The sequence below is a fragment of the Cetorhinus maximus genome, chromosome 19 (genome assembly GCF_964194155.1).
Source record: "Cetorhinus maximus chromosome 19, sCetMax3.hap1.1, whole genome shotgun sequence".
Lineage (NCBI taxonomy): Eukaryota > Metazoa > Chordata > Chondrichthyes > Lamniformes > Cetorhinidae > Cetorhinus > Cetorhinus maximus.
The window spans coordinates 94,752,400-94,770,438 of record NC_135897.1 but is presented as its reverse complement, the minus strand read 5'-3'; the positions used below and the strand labels follow the sequence as shown (position 1 = coordinate 94,770,438).

General features: G+C 44.7%; 1 protein-coding gene across 1 annotated transcript; it reads right to left on the bottom strand.

Moving 5' to 3' along the window:
- Positions 1 to 3,454: 3,454 nt before the first annotated feature.
- Positions 3,455 to 16,783, bottom strand: LOC144694046 (uncharacterized). Its single transcript, XM_078564402.1, has 2 exons — positions 16,696 to 16,783; positions 3,455 to 5,427 (listed from the first exon to the last, which is right to left on the bottom strand). The coding sequence occupies exon 2, from the start codon at positions 5,405 to 5,407 to the stop codon at positions 4,283 to 4,285; it is 1,125 nt and encodes a 374-aa protein (XP_078420528.1). The 5' UTR covers positions 5,408 to 5,427; positions 16,696 to 16,783; the 3' UTR covers positions 3,455 to 4,282.
- Between the last annotated feature and the right edge of the window lie 1,256 nt (positions 16,784 to 18,039).

Here is an 18,039-nt window from a genome sequence, read left to right as displayed (position 1 = left end):
TTGAGGGGCAGCATGTGGGTGAGAAATCTGAGGGGGACAAGGATAGATCCATGGGGGACTACCCGAGGTAACGGTGCAGGAACAGGAAGAGAAGCCAGTGCAGCTGATTCTCTGGCTATGATTAAATAGATAAGAATGGAATCAGGTGAGAGTTGTCCCACCCAGCTGGAGAGTGGAGGGGTGTTGGAGGAGGATGGTGTGGTCAACCTTGTCAAAGGCTGCAGATAGATCAAGAATGAGGAAGGAAAGTTTACCTTTGTCACAGTCACATAGGATGCCATTTGTGACTTTGACAAGAGCTGTTTCAATACCATGATAGGAGTGGAAACTTGATTGGATGGATTCAAACACTGAGTTTCAGGAAAAATGGGAATGGATTTGGAAAGTGCAAACATGTTTGAGGACTTTGGAGAGGAAAGTGAAGTTGGAAATGGGTAGTTTGCAAGGATGGTGGAGTCCAAGTTTTTTTATATTTAGAGGAGAGGAGTAACAACAGCTTTTAAAGAAGAGAAGGACAATCCTGAAGAGAGTGCGGTGTTCAGTTTAGCAGGAATAGGACTTGGGGACCAGGAGATGATGAACAAGATGAACACAGAGAGGAAATAAGGAGCTAGGAGAGAAACTAGAGAAAGATGCAAGTTCAGGACTAGGGCAGGGCTAATTACAGAATCTGAAAGGTCTGGATAGAGTGGATGTGGGGAAGATGTTTCCATTAGTAGGAGAGACTAGGACCCAAGGGCACAGCCTCAGAGTAAAGGGAAGACCTTTTAGAACAGAGATGAGGAGAAACTTCTTTAGCCAGAGAATGTTGAATCTATGGAATTCATTGCCACAGAAGGCTGTGGAGGCCAGGTCATTGAGTGTATTTAAGACCGAGATAGATAGGTTCTTGATTGGTAAGGGGATCAAAGGTTACGGGGAGAAGGCAGGAGAATGGGGTTGAGAAACTTATCAACCATGATTGAATGACAGAGCAGACTCGATGGGCCGAATGGCCTAATTTCTGCTCCTATGTCTTATGGTCTTATGGAAGAGGAGGGCCAGCTGAGAGCCATCCTGATGCCCTTGTTACCGAACCCCTCCCCTGAGACCCTCACCCTTTGACACCCTGCCATCACTCACCTGTGCCTCAGTCCATCAGTGATCCTGGGCCTCGGGCGAGTGCAGTGCTGGCTGCAGTCACTGTGTCCCTGGTGGTGCTGCCAAACAATGAAGGGCTTCTGATGGTCCTTGATCCTGGGGGATGTTCACTGCTGCCCAGTTAACTGGGTGATTGGCACTTAATTTGGAGGGTCTTCCTTAAACAAGATGATGCAGGACTCCCTCTAGCTCTCTAGCCGGTGGGCAAGACCCGGTCACCTCCATTAAATACCACCCTACATTGTCCCACCAAACCCCAGTCACAGCTTCTAAAGTGTGTCACATATTTGTTTCCCTGAAAATTTTCAAGGGGCAAAGGATTTTCATCCTACTGATCTCAGCCTGAGTTTGAACCCAGCTCTTTCCTTAAGCAGTATAACTCTCCAGAGGGAAGGAGGAAGACCACTCAACTGAGCCCACTCTAGTAGACAGCACACATGTGAGCCTGTTATATTCAGGCTAAACTGAGATTTATTTGGAGCAAAAAAAAATCATACAGAAACATAAAAGCCACAGCAAGGGAATGACAATGTTTTTTTCCAGTAAGGACTGTTCTAAAATGAGATGTAGTTCGGACACTCACTCACTCTTGTCAAAAGCCTTTGGTCAAGTTGCTGCTAGACCAACTCACATGAGCTCCCTGTTCATTCCCTCTCACAGCTATGGCAGTGCAGAACAGGAAACTGGGAGTGATACTGTTCTTCAGTTACATGCCTGAAATATTTTGATGTTCAACCAGTTTTAATTCAATTAATTCTTCCCATCAGTCAGGCAATTAAGACACCAACCACTCCCCATACCTCAGTGGATAAAGCAGTGAGCATCAGTCTCCTACTATCTGATGTCCCTTTTACTTTTGACACCTAATCTATTACAACATGTAGTTCGGACTCATTGTGCTCAATGTTAGCCATGGCTCAGGTTGAGTGCTTGGCCCTCTGAAGTAGAGCTACAGTGACTGAACTCAGAATGCTGAGCGCATAATTCCGGTCTGTACGGCCAGAGCACTACTTGCCAGTGCAGCACTGAGGGAATGCTACACTGTCAGAGATGCCATCTTATGGGTGAATCATTAATTGAGGCCCCACCTGCCCTCTCAGGTTGATGTAAAAGATATTATGGCACTAGACAAAGAGCAGGGGAGTTCCCACCAGTGTCCTGATCCAACATTTATCCCCAAACCAAACATCACCATAAACAACCTGATCAATTTTCATATTCCTGTTTGTGGGATCTTGCTGTGTATATTTGTTTTATTCATTCACAAGTTGTGGGCATTGTTGGCAGGACCAGCATTTATTGCCCATATTTAATTGCCCTTGAGAAGTTTGTGGTGAGCCGCCTTCTTGAACCGCTGTAGTCCATGTGGAACAAAAACATGCTGGAAAAACTCAGCAGGCCTGACAGCATCTGTGGAGTCTCTGAAGAAGAGTCATACGGACTTGAAACGTTAACTCTGTCTTTCTCTCCACAGATGCTGTCAGACCTGCTGAGTTTTTATAGCATTTTTTGTTTTTGTTTCAGATTTCCAGCATCCGCAGTATTTTGCCTGCAGTCCATGTGGTGTAGGTACACCCACAGTGCTGTTAGGGAGGGAGTTCCCGGATTTTGACCCAGCGACAGTGAAGGAACTGGTCAGCATTTCCTACGTTACAGCAATGACTACACTTCAAAAAGTATTTCCTTAGCTGTAAAGTGCTTTGAGACATCCTAAGGTTGTGAAATATGCTGATAATTGAATCTTAAAGATAACTGGGCAGAGTTATGACCTCCTGGCCTGATGTAAAACCAATGTTTCAGATTGAGAGTCTTACTAAGAAATGCCGGATATTCATTTCCATCTGTGCCTAGAGATAAGGACAGAACAGAAAACGAATAGAAGTGGATAAATTGAGAGAGTTTTGTAAATTTACATAAAGTAATTATTTTTGAGGTGAAACAAGTTCATTTCAGCCAACATTACTGTCTATATAAAAGAAAGAACTTGCGGAGACTCATCGAACAGCACCACACAGGCCATTCGGCCCAACAGGTCAGTGCCAGCTCTTCTGAAGAACCATTTAGTTAGTCCCATTGTCCCGCGCTTTCCCCATACACCTGCAACATTTTTTCTCCTTCAAGTATTTATCTGATTCCCTTTTTAAGGTTACCCTGGAATTATATCCGTTACTCTCTCAAGCTGAGCATTTCAAATTCTAATCACCTGTTGCATAAAGAAGTTTTACCTTGTGTCACCTCTAGTCCTTTTGCTAAAGACGTGTATGTGCAATACAGAATATTGCAAAGCACTTTGCAACTAATTAGTTACTACGTCTAGTCACGATTTTACTTTATTTTTAAAGAACGGTAGAATTCCGGGAACAAAGCAGAGCAGCTACTTCATCGACAGTAAAATCCCACAAACATCAAATGTGGCAAGTAACCATTTTATTTACAAACTGAAAATGTTGGAAAAACTCAGCAGGTCTGGCAGCATCTGTGGAGAGAGAAACAGGGTTAACGTTCTGAGTCCGTATGATTCTTCTTCAGATTTCCCAGCCTCCGCAGTATTTTGCTTTTAGCCATTTATTTGTTTCTGGATGGGATATTGTGAAGATCATGGAATCAGAAGCCTGGAGATTTTCCTCATTTGGGACATGAAATCCTTTCACGAAATCTGGGTGGAGGGCACAGGAGAGTTTCATCCCATATTCAGGAGGTGAAAGGATCATGATTAACCCAACTTTGGTTAAATAGTTCATGTTTTATCACCTAGAATTATACAGAATCTACAGCACAGAAACAGGGTCATTCAGCCCAACTGATCCGTGCCAGTGCTTATATTCCACATGAATCTCCTCCTACTCCAATTCTCTCTCTCTCCATCTGGCCACAATGTAGCTCTTTCTTCACTAAAAGCACAGTGTTAAAATACATTGTATATAGACAGTTCCTCAAATGTTATCACTTTCTTCACCACAAAAGCTCTGTAACTGTTCCCTGGTAATAAGCACAGAAAAATCCATGGTTTCACATCATAGCAATTTTCCAAAGGCCACTGTGAAATTTCTTCTCAGCGTTTTCTTGAAAAAAAAAGTCCAAATGTTTCAAGTGTAGGGACATTCAGTGCGGCTGAAAATATCCTAGCGCATATTTCACGGGCTTATTCTTCACTTGCCAAGGCCAGATTTTGTTCCTGTAATTTCGGCAAGACTGCTCTGGTGTAGAAATCTTCCAGTTTGTCCACGGCATTCTTCCAGAACTTTTCATCATACTGCACTGGGACAATAGCAATCTCATGTTCCGTGTAGACCACAAGGTCGGCCTTGTTGAGGCCCGCAACCGCCAACTGGCACTGAATCTGGGTGAAGTAAGAATGATCCCTCTTCAGCTGAAATTCACCGTCATTGCATTCCAAGCAGAACTTTCTGTCTTTACACGCCTTGTTGATAGTGTGATTCCTGTGCTTATAGGGGCATTTGACCTCGATGAGGCTGATGGTATCTCCGGTTGTCTTGTCAACCACTACTCCATCAGGACTTGCTGCCAACCAGCTCTTCATTGGGTCAATGAACAGCCCACATGGTTGAACAGATATTTGGTGCCTGGTGTTCTCAGACTTCTGCTTCTCATATTTTCTGATGGCTATGGGCTCTTTCTGGACCCCCCATTTCATCGCGGGAGTATTGACATTTGAGCCCTGGCCGATGATGGGCTTCAGGTAGGACTGAGGGACCTCAGTGCTTTTTCCGTTCACAAACTTGCAGTGGGAAATCCTGTGTGCAACCGAGGCTGTGATCCGGTTTCTGCGCTGCTCGAACCAGGCTTGGTTTTCCCTTTGACCCCGTGTCTCTTTCTCGATCTCTGCTGCCCTCTGCTTACTGATCATTGCTGGACCTAAGGACATGCTAGGTTGACTCTTTTGGTCAGCTTGGCTTTTGGTGCCTGTCGCTTTACCCAATGCCTTGGATCCAGAGTTGGCACTACCAACAACCACTGTGGATCGCATGGCACCATTATCGCTGCTCTCTGCTCCTCTGGTAGTTAACCTTGTGGATCTCTGTGCTTCAGGGTTTCTGGTCTTAGCAGTTGGGTTCGAAGGTCTTCCTGCACTTGAAGGTCTGGCCAATCTGGGACTCCCACCTTTTGCCTCTCCTTTTTGGCTTGCAGATCGTGAACCCCTCGGACTGGCTGCTTTAGTAGCAGGTAGTACAGCTCCCTCCTGAGGCACAGGTTGGTTTGGGTTAGCTCCCTGCTTTCTCCGATGATTAGATGGTCTTCCTGCCATTTGGAAAATGGTTAAAGTCTCTGCAAATAAAAAGACCAATTAAAACAGAAAGCTTTAAAATGAAATGAACTTTGTATCAGTCAAAAGAAGCAGGTGAGATAGTGCAATAAAAGACCAGGATACAGAAATGATTCACTTAAATAGCGGGTAAAAGTGCTGAGGTGTGGATGATACCACAGAGAGGGTCTGGGCGTCTTGTTTCATTAGTGTAAAGGTATAAAGGGGTCAGATATGGTGCAGGTTGTTGTTGGCGTAGTGGTTACATTGCTACACGAGTAATTCTGAAAACATGAGTTCAAATTCTATTCGGGCAGTTCGAGGATTTGAATTCAGTTGAAGAAAATTCTGCCTTCAGTAAACGTGACCATGAAGCTGTTGGATTGTGAAATCCATCTGGTTCACTGAAGTCTTTTAGGGAAGGAAATCTGCTGTCTCTACCTGGTCTGAACTATGTGTGACTCCAGTCACCAATGTGAATGATCATGAGTTTACCTAGCAAGCTGTGACTACATTGTTACCAATGGTTCAATAAGTCAGCTCCCCACCACCTACCTGGGGCAATCAGGGATGGACAATAAATGCCGGCCTTGCCAGTGATCTCACATCCTGAGAATAAATACAACATTAGGAGAGGAATTGCTTCGATTACTCAGTATTAGGGGTTGGTGTGTTGGTAAATAGAGACCATATGATGTTGAAGGAAAGGAATAAAAATAAGACTTAAGGTTAAAACAAATTATTGATCTGTACAGAAAATGGAAACTGAAAAGGGGACATTAGGAAGGTTGCTCAAAAGTTTGGACAAAAAGATGAGCTGCTAAATATTTACAGAAACAGGCCATTTAGCCCACCAGGTGCAGTCTGGTGTTCCTGCTTCATTCAAGCCTCCTCCCATTTCTCTTCACCTAAATGTCATCAAAATATTCCCCCTCGTGTGTTTATGTAGCTTCCCCTTAAATACATCTACACAATTTGCTTCAACCACTGTAGCAATCAGTTCCACATTCTCACCTATCTCTCACACGGGGGGGGATGGTGGCACAGTGGTAATCTCACTTGACTAGTAATGCAGAGGCCCAGGCTAATGCTCTGGAGAACATGGATTCAAATGGCAGCTGGTGGAATTTAAGTTCAGTTAAAAAATCTGGAATATGAAGCTAATCTCAGGAATGACCATCATCAACTGTTTTAAAATGCCCTTTAGGGAAGGAAATCTGCCATCCTTACTTATTGATTCTTAACTGTCCTCTGATATGGCCTAGCAAGGCCTAACACTCAGTTCAAGGGCAATTAGGGATGAGCAACAAATGCTGGCTTTGCCAGCAATGTCCACATCCTATGAAAATCAGAAAAAACACTCTAAATAAAGAACTTTCATCTGATTTCCCCATTGGATTTGTTAATGATGGTCTTATATTTCTGACTCTTAGTTCCCCACAAGTGGAAACAATTTTTCTCTGTCCACTCTTTCAAATCCTTTCATAATTTTATAGATTTTTGTGAGACCATCCCTGAGAGAAAAAAGACCCAATCTATTCAATCTTTCCTAATCATTGTAACCTCTCAGTTCTAGTACCAGCCTTGAAAATTTCGTTCTCCATTGCCTCTAAATCTTTTTTAGGACATGGAGCCCAAAACAAACACATACTGCAAGTGTGATATAATCAAGGTTCTATATAGGTTTACCATAACCTTTCTGTTTTTCAATTCTCACTCTCAAGAAATGAATTCAGATGCTTTGTGTTTTTTTTTAAAAAACGGTCTTATTAACCTGCGTTGGAGGTTTAATGATTTGTGCTTCAGAAGCTTCTCTTCCTCTACCCCATTTAGACACTTATTTCTCAAGGAATATATTCTTCCAAAATGCACTACCTCACTTATCGATATTGAAATTCTTTTTTTTATTCATTCACGGGATGTGGGCTTTGCTGACTAGGCCCAGCATTTATTGCCCATCCCTAGTTGCCCTTGAGAAGGTGGTGGTGAGCTGCCTTCTTGAACCGCTGCAGTCCATGTGGTGTAGGTACACCCACAGTGTTGTTAGGGAGGGAGTTCCAGGATTTTGACCCAGCGACAGTGAAGGAACGGCGATATATTTCCAAGTCAGGATGGTGAGTGACTTGGAGGGGAACTTCCAGGTGGCGGTGTTCCCATCTATCTGCTGCCCTTGTCCTTCTAGATGGTAGTGGTCGTGGGTTTGGAAAGTGCTGTCTAAGGAGCCTTGGTAAATTCCTGCAGTGCATCTTGTAGATGGTACACACTGCTGCTACTGTGCGTCGGTGGTGGAAGGAGTAAATGTTTGTGGATGGGGTGCCAATCATGCGGGCTGCTTTGCCTTAGATGGTGTCAAGTTTCTTGAGTCTCGTTGGAACTCCACTCATCCAGACAAGTGGGGAGTATTCCATCACACTCCTGACTTGGGCCTTGTAGATGGTGGACAGGCTTTGGGGAGTCAGGAGGTGGGTAACTCATCACACAATTCCAAGCCTCGGACCTGCTCTTGTAGCCACAGTATTTATATGGCTAGCCCAGTTCAGTTTCTGGTCAATGGCAACCCCCAGGATGTTGATAGTGGGGGTTTCAGCAATGGTAATGCCATTGAATGTCAAGGGGCGATGGTTAGATTCTCTCCTGATGGAGATGGTCATTGTCTGACACTTGTGTGGCACGAATGCTACTTGCCACTTGTCAGCCCAAGCCTGGATATTGTCCAGGTCTTGCTGCATTTGGACATGGACTGCTTCAGTATCTGAGGAGTCGCGAATGGTGCTGAACATTGTGCAATCATCAGCGAACATCCCCACTTCTGACCTTATGATGGAAGGAAGCTCATTGATGAAGCAGCTGAAGATGGTTGGGCTTAGGACACTACCCTGAGGAACTCCTGCAGTGATGTCCTGGAGCTGAGATGACTGACCTCCAACAACCACAACCATCTTCCTTTGTGCTAGGTATGACTCCAACCAGTGGAGAGTTTTCCCCTGAATCCCATTGACTCCAGTTTTGCTAGGGCTTCTTGATGCCACACCTGGTCAAATGGTGCCTTGATGCCAAGGGCAGTAACTCTCACCTCACCTCGGGAGCTCAGCACTTTTGTCCATGTTTGAACCAAGGCTGTAATGTGGTCAGGAGCTGAGTGGTCCTGGCGGAACCCAAACTGGGCGTCAGTGAGCAGGTTATTGCTAAGCAAGTGCTGCTTGATGGACATTGAAGTCCCCCACCCAGAGTACATGCTGCACCCTTGCCACCCTCAGTGCTACCTCCAAGTGGTGTTCAACATGGAGGAGCACTGATTCATCAGCTGAGGGAGGGCGGTACGTGGTAATCAGCAGGAGGTTTCCTTGCCCATGTTTGACCTGATGCCATGAGACATCATGGGGTCCGGAGTTGACGTTGAGCACTCCCAGGGCAACTCCCTCCCGACTGTATACCACTGTGCTGCCACCTCTGCTGGGCCTGTCCTGCCGGTGGGACAGGACATACCCAGGGATGGTGATGGTGGAGCCTGGGACATTGTCTGTAAGGTATGATTCCATGAGGATGACTATGTCAGGCTGTTGCTTGACTAGCCTGTGAGACAGCCCTCCCAATTTTGGCACTAGCCCCCAGATGTTAGTAAGGAGGACTTTGCAGGGTCGACAGGGCTGAGATTGCCATTGTCGTTTCTGGGTCGATGCCGGGTGGTCCGTCCGGTTTCATTCCTTTTTTGAGACTTTGTAGTGGTTTGATCCAACTGAGTGGCTTGCTAGGGCATTTCAGAGTCAACCACATTGCTGTGGGTCTGCAGTCACGTGTAGCCCAGACCAGGTAAAAACGGCAGATTTCCTTCCCTAAAGGACATTAGTGAACCAGATACATTTTTCCAACAATCAACAATTGTTTCATGGTCATCATTAGACTTTTAATTCCAGGTTTTTATTGAATTCAATTTCCACCATTTGCCGTGCCGGGAATTGAACCCGGGTCCCGAGAGCGTTACCCTGGGTCTCTGGATTACTCGCAGACAATTACACACCCATTCTACAAGTCTTTCTGTATTTTGTCACAGCCCTCCTCCAAATTAAGTATTCTCATTTTCCAAGTTGGTGGAGAGGTTTTAAGGAGGGACTTAAAAACATTAAAGGAGAGGGTTTAGGGAGAGAGATCCAGAGCATGTAACCCAAGAAGTAGAAGGCATGGCTGCAAATTGTGTAGTGAATTGGGGGATAGACAAGGGTCCAGAATCAGAGGAGTGGAGTGATTTTGGGGTGGCTGCAGAACTGGAGGAGGTTACAGAGATAGGTGCCTTTAACTGAAAAACATCACAAGGTATTTTAACGATTTATACATCTCCACAATCCATTGAGGGGTTTAAACAGAAGGATGAGAATTTTAATGTTAAGTCTAAAGTCAAGGGGTCACTGATTAAAAATAAGGGGTCGCTTATTTAAGACAGAGATGAGGAGAATTTTTTTCTCCCAGAGGGTTGAGAGTCTTTGGAACTCTCTTCCTCAAAAGGTGGTGGAAGCAGAGCCTGAATATTTTTAAGGCAGAGCTAGATAGATTCTTGATTAACAAAGGGGTGAAAGGTTTTTGGAGGTAGGCAGGAATGTGGGCTTGAGGTTACAATCAGATCAGACTTGACCTTATTGAATGGCAGAGCAGGCTCGAGGGGCCGAGTGGCCTACTCCTGCTCCTAACTCATATGTTCATATCAAAACAGAAATACCTGGAAAAACTCAGCAGGTCTGGCAGCATTGGCGGAGAAGAACAAAGTTGATGTTTCGAGTCCTCATGACCCTTTAACAGAACTAAGTAAAAATAGGAGAGGGGTGAAATATAAGCAGGTTTAAGGTGGGGGGGTGGGGGGAGAGAAGTGGGGGGATGGTGGTTGTAGGGACAAGCAAGCAGTGATAGGAGCAGAAAACCAAAAGATGTCACAGACAAAAGGACAAAGAGGTGTTGAAGGTGGTGATATTATCTAAAAGAATGTGCTAATTAAGAATGGATGGCAGGACACTCAAGGTACAGATAGCTCTAGTGGGGGTGGGGTGAAATAAGACTAAAAGGGCATAAAAGGTATAGATTTAAAAATAATGGAAATAAGTGGGAAAAGAAAAATCTATATAAATTATTGGAAAAAACAAAAGGGAGGGGGAAGAAACGGAAAGGGGGTGGGGATGGAGGAGGGAGTTCATGATCTAAAGTTGTTGAACTCAATATTCAGTCCGGAAGACTGTAAAGTGCCTAGTCGGAAGATGAGGTGCTGTTCCTCCAGTTTGTATTGAGCTTCACTGGAACAATGCAGCAAGCCAAGGACAGACATGTGGGCAAGAGAGCAGGGTGGAGTGTTAAAATGGCAAGCGACAGGAAGGTCTGGGTCATTCTTGCGGATAGACCGAAGGTGTTCTGCAAAGCGATCGCCCAGTCTGCATTTGGTCTCTCCAATGTAGGGGAGACCGCATTGGGAGCAGCGAATGCAGTAGACTAAGTTGGGGGAAATGCAAGTGAAATGCTGCTTCACTTGAAAGGAGTGTTTGAGCCCTTGGACAGTGAGGAGAGAGGAAGTGAAGGGGCAGGTGTTGTATATTTTGCGTATGCATGGGGAGGTGCCGTAGGTGGGGGTTGAGGAGTAGGGGGTGATGGAGGAGTGGACCAGGGTGTCACTGAGGGAACGATGCCTACGGAATGCCGCCAGGGGGGTGACCCTCTACATTGGAGAGACCAAACGCAGACTGGGCGACTGCTTTGCAGAACACCTTCAGTCTGTCCGCAAGAATGACCCAGACCTCCCTGTCGCTTGTCATTTTAACACTCCACCTTGCTCTCTTGCCCATATGTCTGTCCTTGGCTTGCTGCATTGTTCCAGTGAAGCTCAACGCAAACTGGAGGAACAGCACCTCATCTTCTGACTAGGCACTTTACAGCCTTCCGGACTGAATATTGAATTCAACAACTTTAGATCTTGAACTCCCTCCTCCATCCCCATCCCCTTTCCATTTCTTCCTCTTCCCTTTTGTTTTTTCCAATAATTTATATAGATTTTTCTTTTCCCACCTATTTCTATTATTTTTAAATCTATACCTTTTATGCCCTTTTAGTCTTATTTCACCCCACCCCTACTAGAGCTGTACCTTGAGTGTCCTGCCATCCATTCTTAATTAGCACAGTCTCTTAGATAATATCACCACCTTCAACACCTCTTTGTTCTCTTGTCTGTGACATATTTTGATTATCTGCTCCTATCACTGCTTGCTTGTCCCTACAACCACCCCCCTACCTTAAGCCAGCTTATATTTCACCCCTCTCCTATTTTTACTTAGTTCTGTTGAAGGGTCATGAAGACTCGAAACGTCAACTTTGTTCTTCTCTGCTGATGCTGCCAGACCTGCTGAGCTTTTCCAGGTATTTCTGTTTTTGTTTTGGATTTCCAGAATCCGCAGTTTTTTGTTTTTATCTCATATGTTCATATATTGCTGGACTGGGAGCCAATGTAGATTAATGAGTAGGTGAATGGAACTTGGTGTGAGTTAGGATTCAAGTAGCAGAGTTTTGGATGAGCTGAAGTTTACAGAGGGCGAAAGATGGGAGGTCGGCCAGGAAAGCCTTGCAAGAGTGGAGTCCATAGGTGATAAAGGCATGGATGAGGGTTTCAGCAGTAGACAGGCTGAGGCAGGCTCAGAGGGTGGGATGTTACAGAGGCGAAGTAGGTGGTCTTTGTAATGGAGAGAATATGGGGTCAGAAGCTCAGGGTCAAATGGAACACAAACAACCTGAGGGAATGGAGATAATGGCATCTGTCTTCGCATGTTTAAATGTAGGAAGTGACAGCTCATTAAAGACAGGGTGTTAAAGAGGTGATATGATAGCTGAGAGACAGTGGAGGAAGAGAGGGAGAGAAAGAGAACACAGAGTGAGGTTAAAGTGAGATTAAAGTGAATTACGCACAGCTTAATGAGGACCCCAGGTTTCTGACCAGGGAAAAAGTTGGGGAAACGGAATTTAGAATTTTTAAAAAGGGGAGTTGATAAAAACTGGGAAAAAAATAAATTAAACAACTATGGGGAAGTATGGGTTAGAACCGAGAGGATGTGTCTTTCAGAGAGCTGGCACAGGTGGCATGATGGGCTGAATGGTCTCATTCTGTGCTGCCATTCCAATGTGTCAACACAGGGAAACTCTTTCAAAAAACAGTATAATTTTTGCCATTGATAAGTTCTGTGACCCAGATAAGTTATAGCACTTAAACACAGTAGGGGCTAAATTTAACAGTGGTGTAAAATGGCATCTGTTACAATTGCTGTAAACTCAGTTTTCTTTGGATATTTCGGGCCTGGGTGTTTGAGAAAGAGCAGGTGGGCAGCTGGTGATTCAATGTAAATCAGAACCATGACAATTTGCATTTATATTGAACCTTCAAAGGAGTAAAACATTGCAATGTGCTTTACAGGAGCTATGATCAAACGATAAAAGCAATAAAAATAAGAATAAGATATGTAAACGAGTAAGAGGGCAGGTGCCCAGACACTTGTTCAAAGAAGGTTTTAAGAAGTGTGTTAAAAAAATAGTACAGAGTGGTAGAGAGGCAGAAAGATTTAGGGAGGGAATTCCAGAACACAGGGCCTAGACAGCTGAAGGAACAGCAGCCAAAGGTGGGGTGACTAGAATCAGGGATGGGCAGGAGGCCAGAATTGAGAGAATACAAGAGCTGTTAAGTGTGTTTTAGGACTGGAGGAGATTACAGTATTAGGAGGGGTGAGGCCAAGGAAGGATTTGAAAATAAGGAGGAGAATTTTAAATTTTAGATGTTGCTTAGCCTGGAGCCAGTGTAGATTGGTGAGCAAAGGGATTTAGAAGGAGTTAGACATTGGAAGCAGTGTTGTGGATGAGCTCAAGTTAATGGATGGTGGAAAATGGGAGGTTGACTAGCACAGCATTAAAAGAATCAAATCGGGTCAGTCACAAAGGCGTGGACAAAGGTTTCAGCAGCAGATGAGCTGAGGCAAGGGTGTAAACGGGAGATGTTGCGGAGGTGGAAATGGACAGTTTTGGTGATGGAGATCACATGGGCTTGAAACCTGAGCTCAAGATCTCCCTAAGAGCTTTACAGTCAATGAAGTATTTTTTCAAAGTGTTGTATTGTAGGAAACATGGCAGCCAATTTGCACACCAAGATCCTACAAGCAGGAATGACCAACGTATGGGAGCAAGAATAGGCCATTCAGCCCCTTGAACCTGTTCTGTCATTCAATGAAATGATATTCTAATTGCATCCACCCACCTTGGCTCCATATCTCTTAATAACCTTGTCGAGCAAAAATCTAGTGATCTAAGATTTTAAATTATTGATGGAGACCCATTATCTATTGCCTTTTGTGGCGGTACTGCCAATTTTACCACCCTTTGTGTGAAGAAGTGTTTCCCAACGTCCCTCCTGAAATGGCCGGCCTCTGATTTTAAGGTTCTTTCCTCTTGTCCTGGACTGCCCCGTCAGCAGAAAACGTTTTTCTCTACCCTACTCCATCAATTTTTTTCAAAATCCTAAAAACTCAAACAAATCACCCTTTAACATTCCACATTCCAGGAAATACAGGCTGATGTAATTTACCTAATTTAATCCTTGGAGTTTCAGTGATATTGGATGAGGAATAAGTATTGGGCAAAACACTCAAAGAGAACAAATAACTGAGCCATTCCAGACCAGGAAGAGATGGAGGTGACAACTTGGCCATTAATATAATGAAATTCAAGTATTACTGAATAAAAGGAGACTTGCTGTCAAAGCTTTTGGTCTTGCACTCACCAGGACAGGCTTAAGAATGCCAAATTTCAAAGGGAGCAACAATTTATACTGCCTGAGAAAAGGGTGCCGATTGGTTGGCAAGTTGAATCAAGTTGGCAAATTAGTACCCTTTTCTCATGTAGTATAAATTGTTGCTCCCTTTGAGATTTGGTATTTGAGTGTTGCTGAAAAAGGTTTTCCTAAGCTTTTCATCTTGCACTCATCAGGACAATCGCAAGAATGCCAATGTCAGGGGAAGCAACAACTTTGTACTGTATGGGAAGAGAGCGCTGATTGGTTGGCAGGTGGACTCTGATTGGTGTTGCCATGGAGAATGCACCAGTTAATGGTGACTGACAGTTAGCTGCCAAGCATTGTTTGAGATTTTAAACCAGAAAGCTTGACCCTGATTGGTCAAGACATTGCTTGAGGAATGAATCAGTGAATGGCTGTCACTTATTTTGTTCAGCTGAAACATGTTCTTTCTGTTTGCAAAGAGTAGGGTCCTGTGTATTAATATATGCAGCTTCCAGTACACACAAATGTGCCACATTGTGAGCCCAGCTGTTAATCTTAAATTGGTTGTCAGCGTAATGTTTAGCACACTGAAGATTGTTTAGCAAATGTTGTCCAATCGCGAAATCATATCTAATGTTGGACATTGTGTTTTGAGTTTTGCAAGTACGGGCTGGTTGGGTACGGTCTGTACCCTGCCCACTGCGAACAGCGGCGGGGACACGCTGTTTGATACAATCCACCAGTCTTTGGGATGTACGGCCTACATACCTAGCATTACACTGGCAGTGAAATTCACATACCACATGACTCACTTGTGTGATAGGCAGAACATGTTGAAACTGCAAACTTTGAAATTGTGCCCTCTATACCCCAGTCCAGTTCATCAACACACATCAGAAAGTGCAACAATCCTAATACTGATGCCTGGAGAACTGGACCTCCTTCCAGCCTGAAAAACAAACATTCAGCACAATTCTCTGCGTTCTGTCCCTCAGTCCATTATGTGTTTGAATAGGCAACTCTTTGTTTTGGACAGTTCCCCCAATCAGCCAGTGGAGGCAGTGTTGAAAAAATTTGGAACGGGGCCTGATTTCCTCCATGACGTGCATTTTATTTTAAAATTTTTTAAAAAATTCTTTAATGGGATGTGGGCATCAAGGGCAATGCCAGCATTTGTTGCCCATCCCTAATTGCCCTTGAGCTGAGTGGCTTGCTAGGCAGTTAAGTTCAGAGGGCAGTTAAGGGGCAACCACATTGCTGTGGGTCGGGAGTCACATGTAGGCCAGACCGGGCAAGGACAGCAGATTTCCTTCCCTAAAGGACATTATTGATAGTTTCATGGTCATTAGCTTTCGATTGAATTTAAATTCCACCAGCTACCGCTGATCCTGTGCCCCCAGACGATTAGCCTGGGCCTCTGGATTACTCATCCAGTGACAATACCACTACACCACCGACTCCCCCACGGCCTGTGTGTGTCTGGACTAAGCTGTGCTGCTCTGATGCTTTAAGCCTGTGTGTGGATCAGATTTGCCCGGCAGGCAGGGTCTGGCTGCTAAGTGGGCGGTTTGGGGCCCTCTGTATCTCACCCATGGTTCTTCCCATGACAGCATGAAAAATCTGCAGGCTTGGCATATTGGGAAGGGGAAAGATTCGGGATTTGGATGTGTGATCTCTCCCCCCCTCCCCACCTCCCTCCCTCCCTGGTGGAATAGCCAGCCAACATGCACTGTCTAACTTTAAATGAGGTGCCGGCAGGTTCCCCTACTATAGAGGAGCAGAGGGCACAGTGGGGCTCATTGCAGAGTTCTTTCAAAGAGCTGACACAGACCAGATGGGTCGAATGGCTTCCTCCTGTGCTGTATAATTCTATGATAAGTTGTTCTGCTGAGGCCCTGTCAAACACCCAGCAAAACACAGCAAAAAAAAATCTTACAGACCAGTGACATGGTCACTTTTCACCATACGATGGAGAGTGAAACACTCGGGGAGTTATAAATAGGCTGATAAAGTATACACCTGTCAAATGGGTCTTGTTGGGGCTTGTTACCCGTGCTTTGTTAGCTCCCAGTTAACAGGTAGAACAAGGGGAAATGACTAATTGTAATTCAGATTATGGATTGTAAAGCGGGTGAGGGGGGATCTATCAAAGCTGCTCCAGCTCCACATTTACAGTGCGGTAACCAGGCAATCCCTCGCCCTCACCCTCCCCGGATCCTCAAACCTCCGGAGCTGACAGTGGGCTGGTGACTCGCGGCTTGGGATCCGCGGACAGACCTGGGGATTGGGAGTTTGGGGTTGTAAAGTTGGGGGGCAAGTGGGGGAGCCGCGGGACAAGCCCTCATTTGAGATTCCTTTCGAAATTCAGGAATCTGTGTTGAAACATAACAGGAAGCAAGTGAAACAGAAAGGAATTCAGATCTAAAACTAAAATCTCAGCGCAACTTTTTAGAGAGTCTGCAAATCTGGAAATCTCATCTTTCGCACGATCTGAGAATGGTTTCCTTACCTGCGATCCAGGGATTGTCTCCTTGCTGCAGTCAGTTCACTGTACTCTCACTCCGGAGTGCGACGTCTCCTCTTTGCCAGTTTCGGACCGGGCACACATGCTCCACCCTAAGGCTGACGCAAGGATTGAAATTTAAAACCAGGCAGTAGGATTTAAAAGGGTAATGCAAGAGGCACCATGGACCCCACTTGACACCGTCATGCGGTGAATGCCCAGTACAGACACCCTCGGCAATTAGAGAGGGCATGTCTGAAATAGAGGCCGAAAAGTGCTGGCAGAATGGACCAGTCGACAGCAGAACACAGGAACGGCAGAAGGCCATTCAGCCCCTCGAGCCTATTCTGTCTTTCAAGCAGCTCAGGGTCAATGTGTACCTCAGCTCTATTTAAATACCTTTGCTCCAAATCCATTGATACCCTTCCCAACAAAATTCCGTCAATCTCATTCTGGTAAGTTCCAATTTAACCCTTGTGGCCCTGGTAACTTTCTGGTGACTCTGTGTTGCATTCCTCCCAAGGCGAACAGATCCCTTCAACGGTGCACTGCCCAGAACTGAATGCAGTACACCAGAGGTGGTCTAGCTGCAGCAAGGCTTCCTCCCCTTTATATTCTGGCCTGTAATTTAATTAGACAACATTCCTTAACCTTTTTGATTATTTTTTGTACCTGACAAAACATTTTAGTGACCTGTGTACAAGGATCCCTCAATCTTTTTGGACACCTACTGTTTCTAGTTTTGTACCATTTAAAAAATACTCTGATCTATTCTGTTTTGGTCCAAAATGGATGACCTCACAACCTCATGGCAATCTATCTACCACAATTTTGCCCACTCACTTAATCTGTCAATGTCTCATTTTGTACAAATGGTAGTACAGATCTTGAGTATTGCTGAAAAAAGAGACACATTGCCAAAGCTTTTCACCTTCACTCAACAGGACAGATGCAAGAATATTAAATTTCAAAAGGAACAACAATTTATACTGCATGAAGAAAGGCGTAGTGTTGCTTGGTTTGCAAGTCTACTCTGACTGGTCGGGACGTATGCATTCATATGCCGGATCTGTCCTTGGCAGGCAATAGGAAAATGTCCAGATATTGCACCTTTTTTGAATAAACAAAAGCATAGGGGACAATAGCTCCCTGGTTCATTTGCCATGGCAATGTCTTGACCAATCAGAGCTGACTTGCCAACCAAGCAGCACCACCCCTTTTCTCATGCAGTATAAATTGTTGTTCCCTTTGACATTAGGCATCTTACGTCTGTCCTAATGAGTGCAAGACGAAAAGCTTTGACAGCATGTCACTTTTTCAGAAATACTCAAGATCTCTTTGTAATTCTAT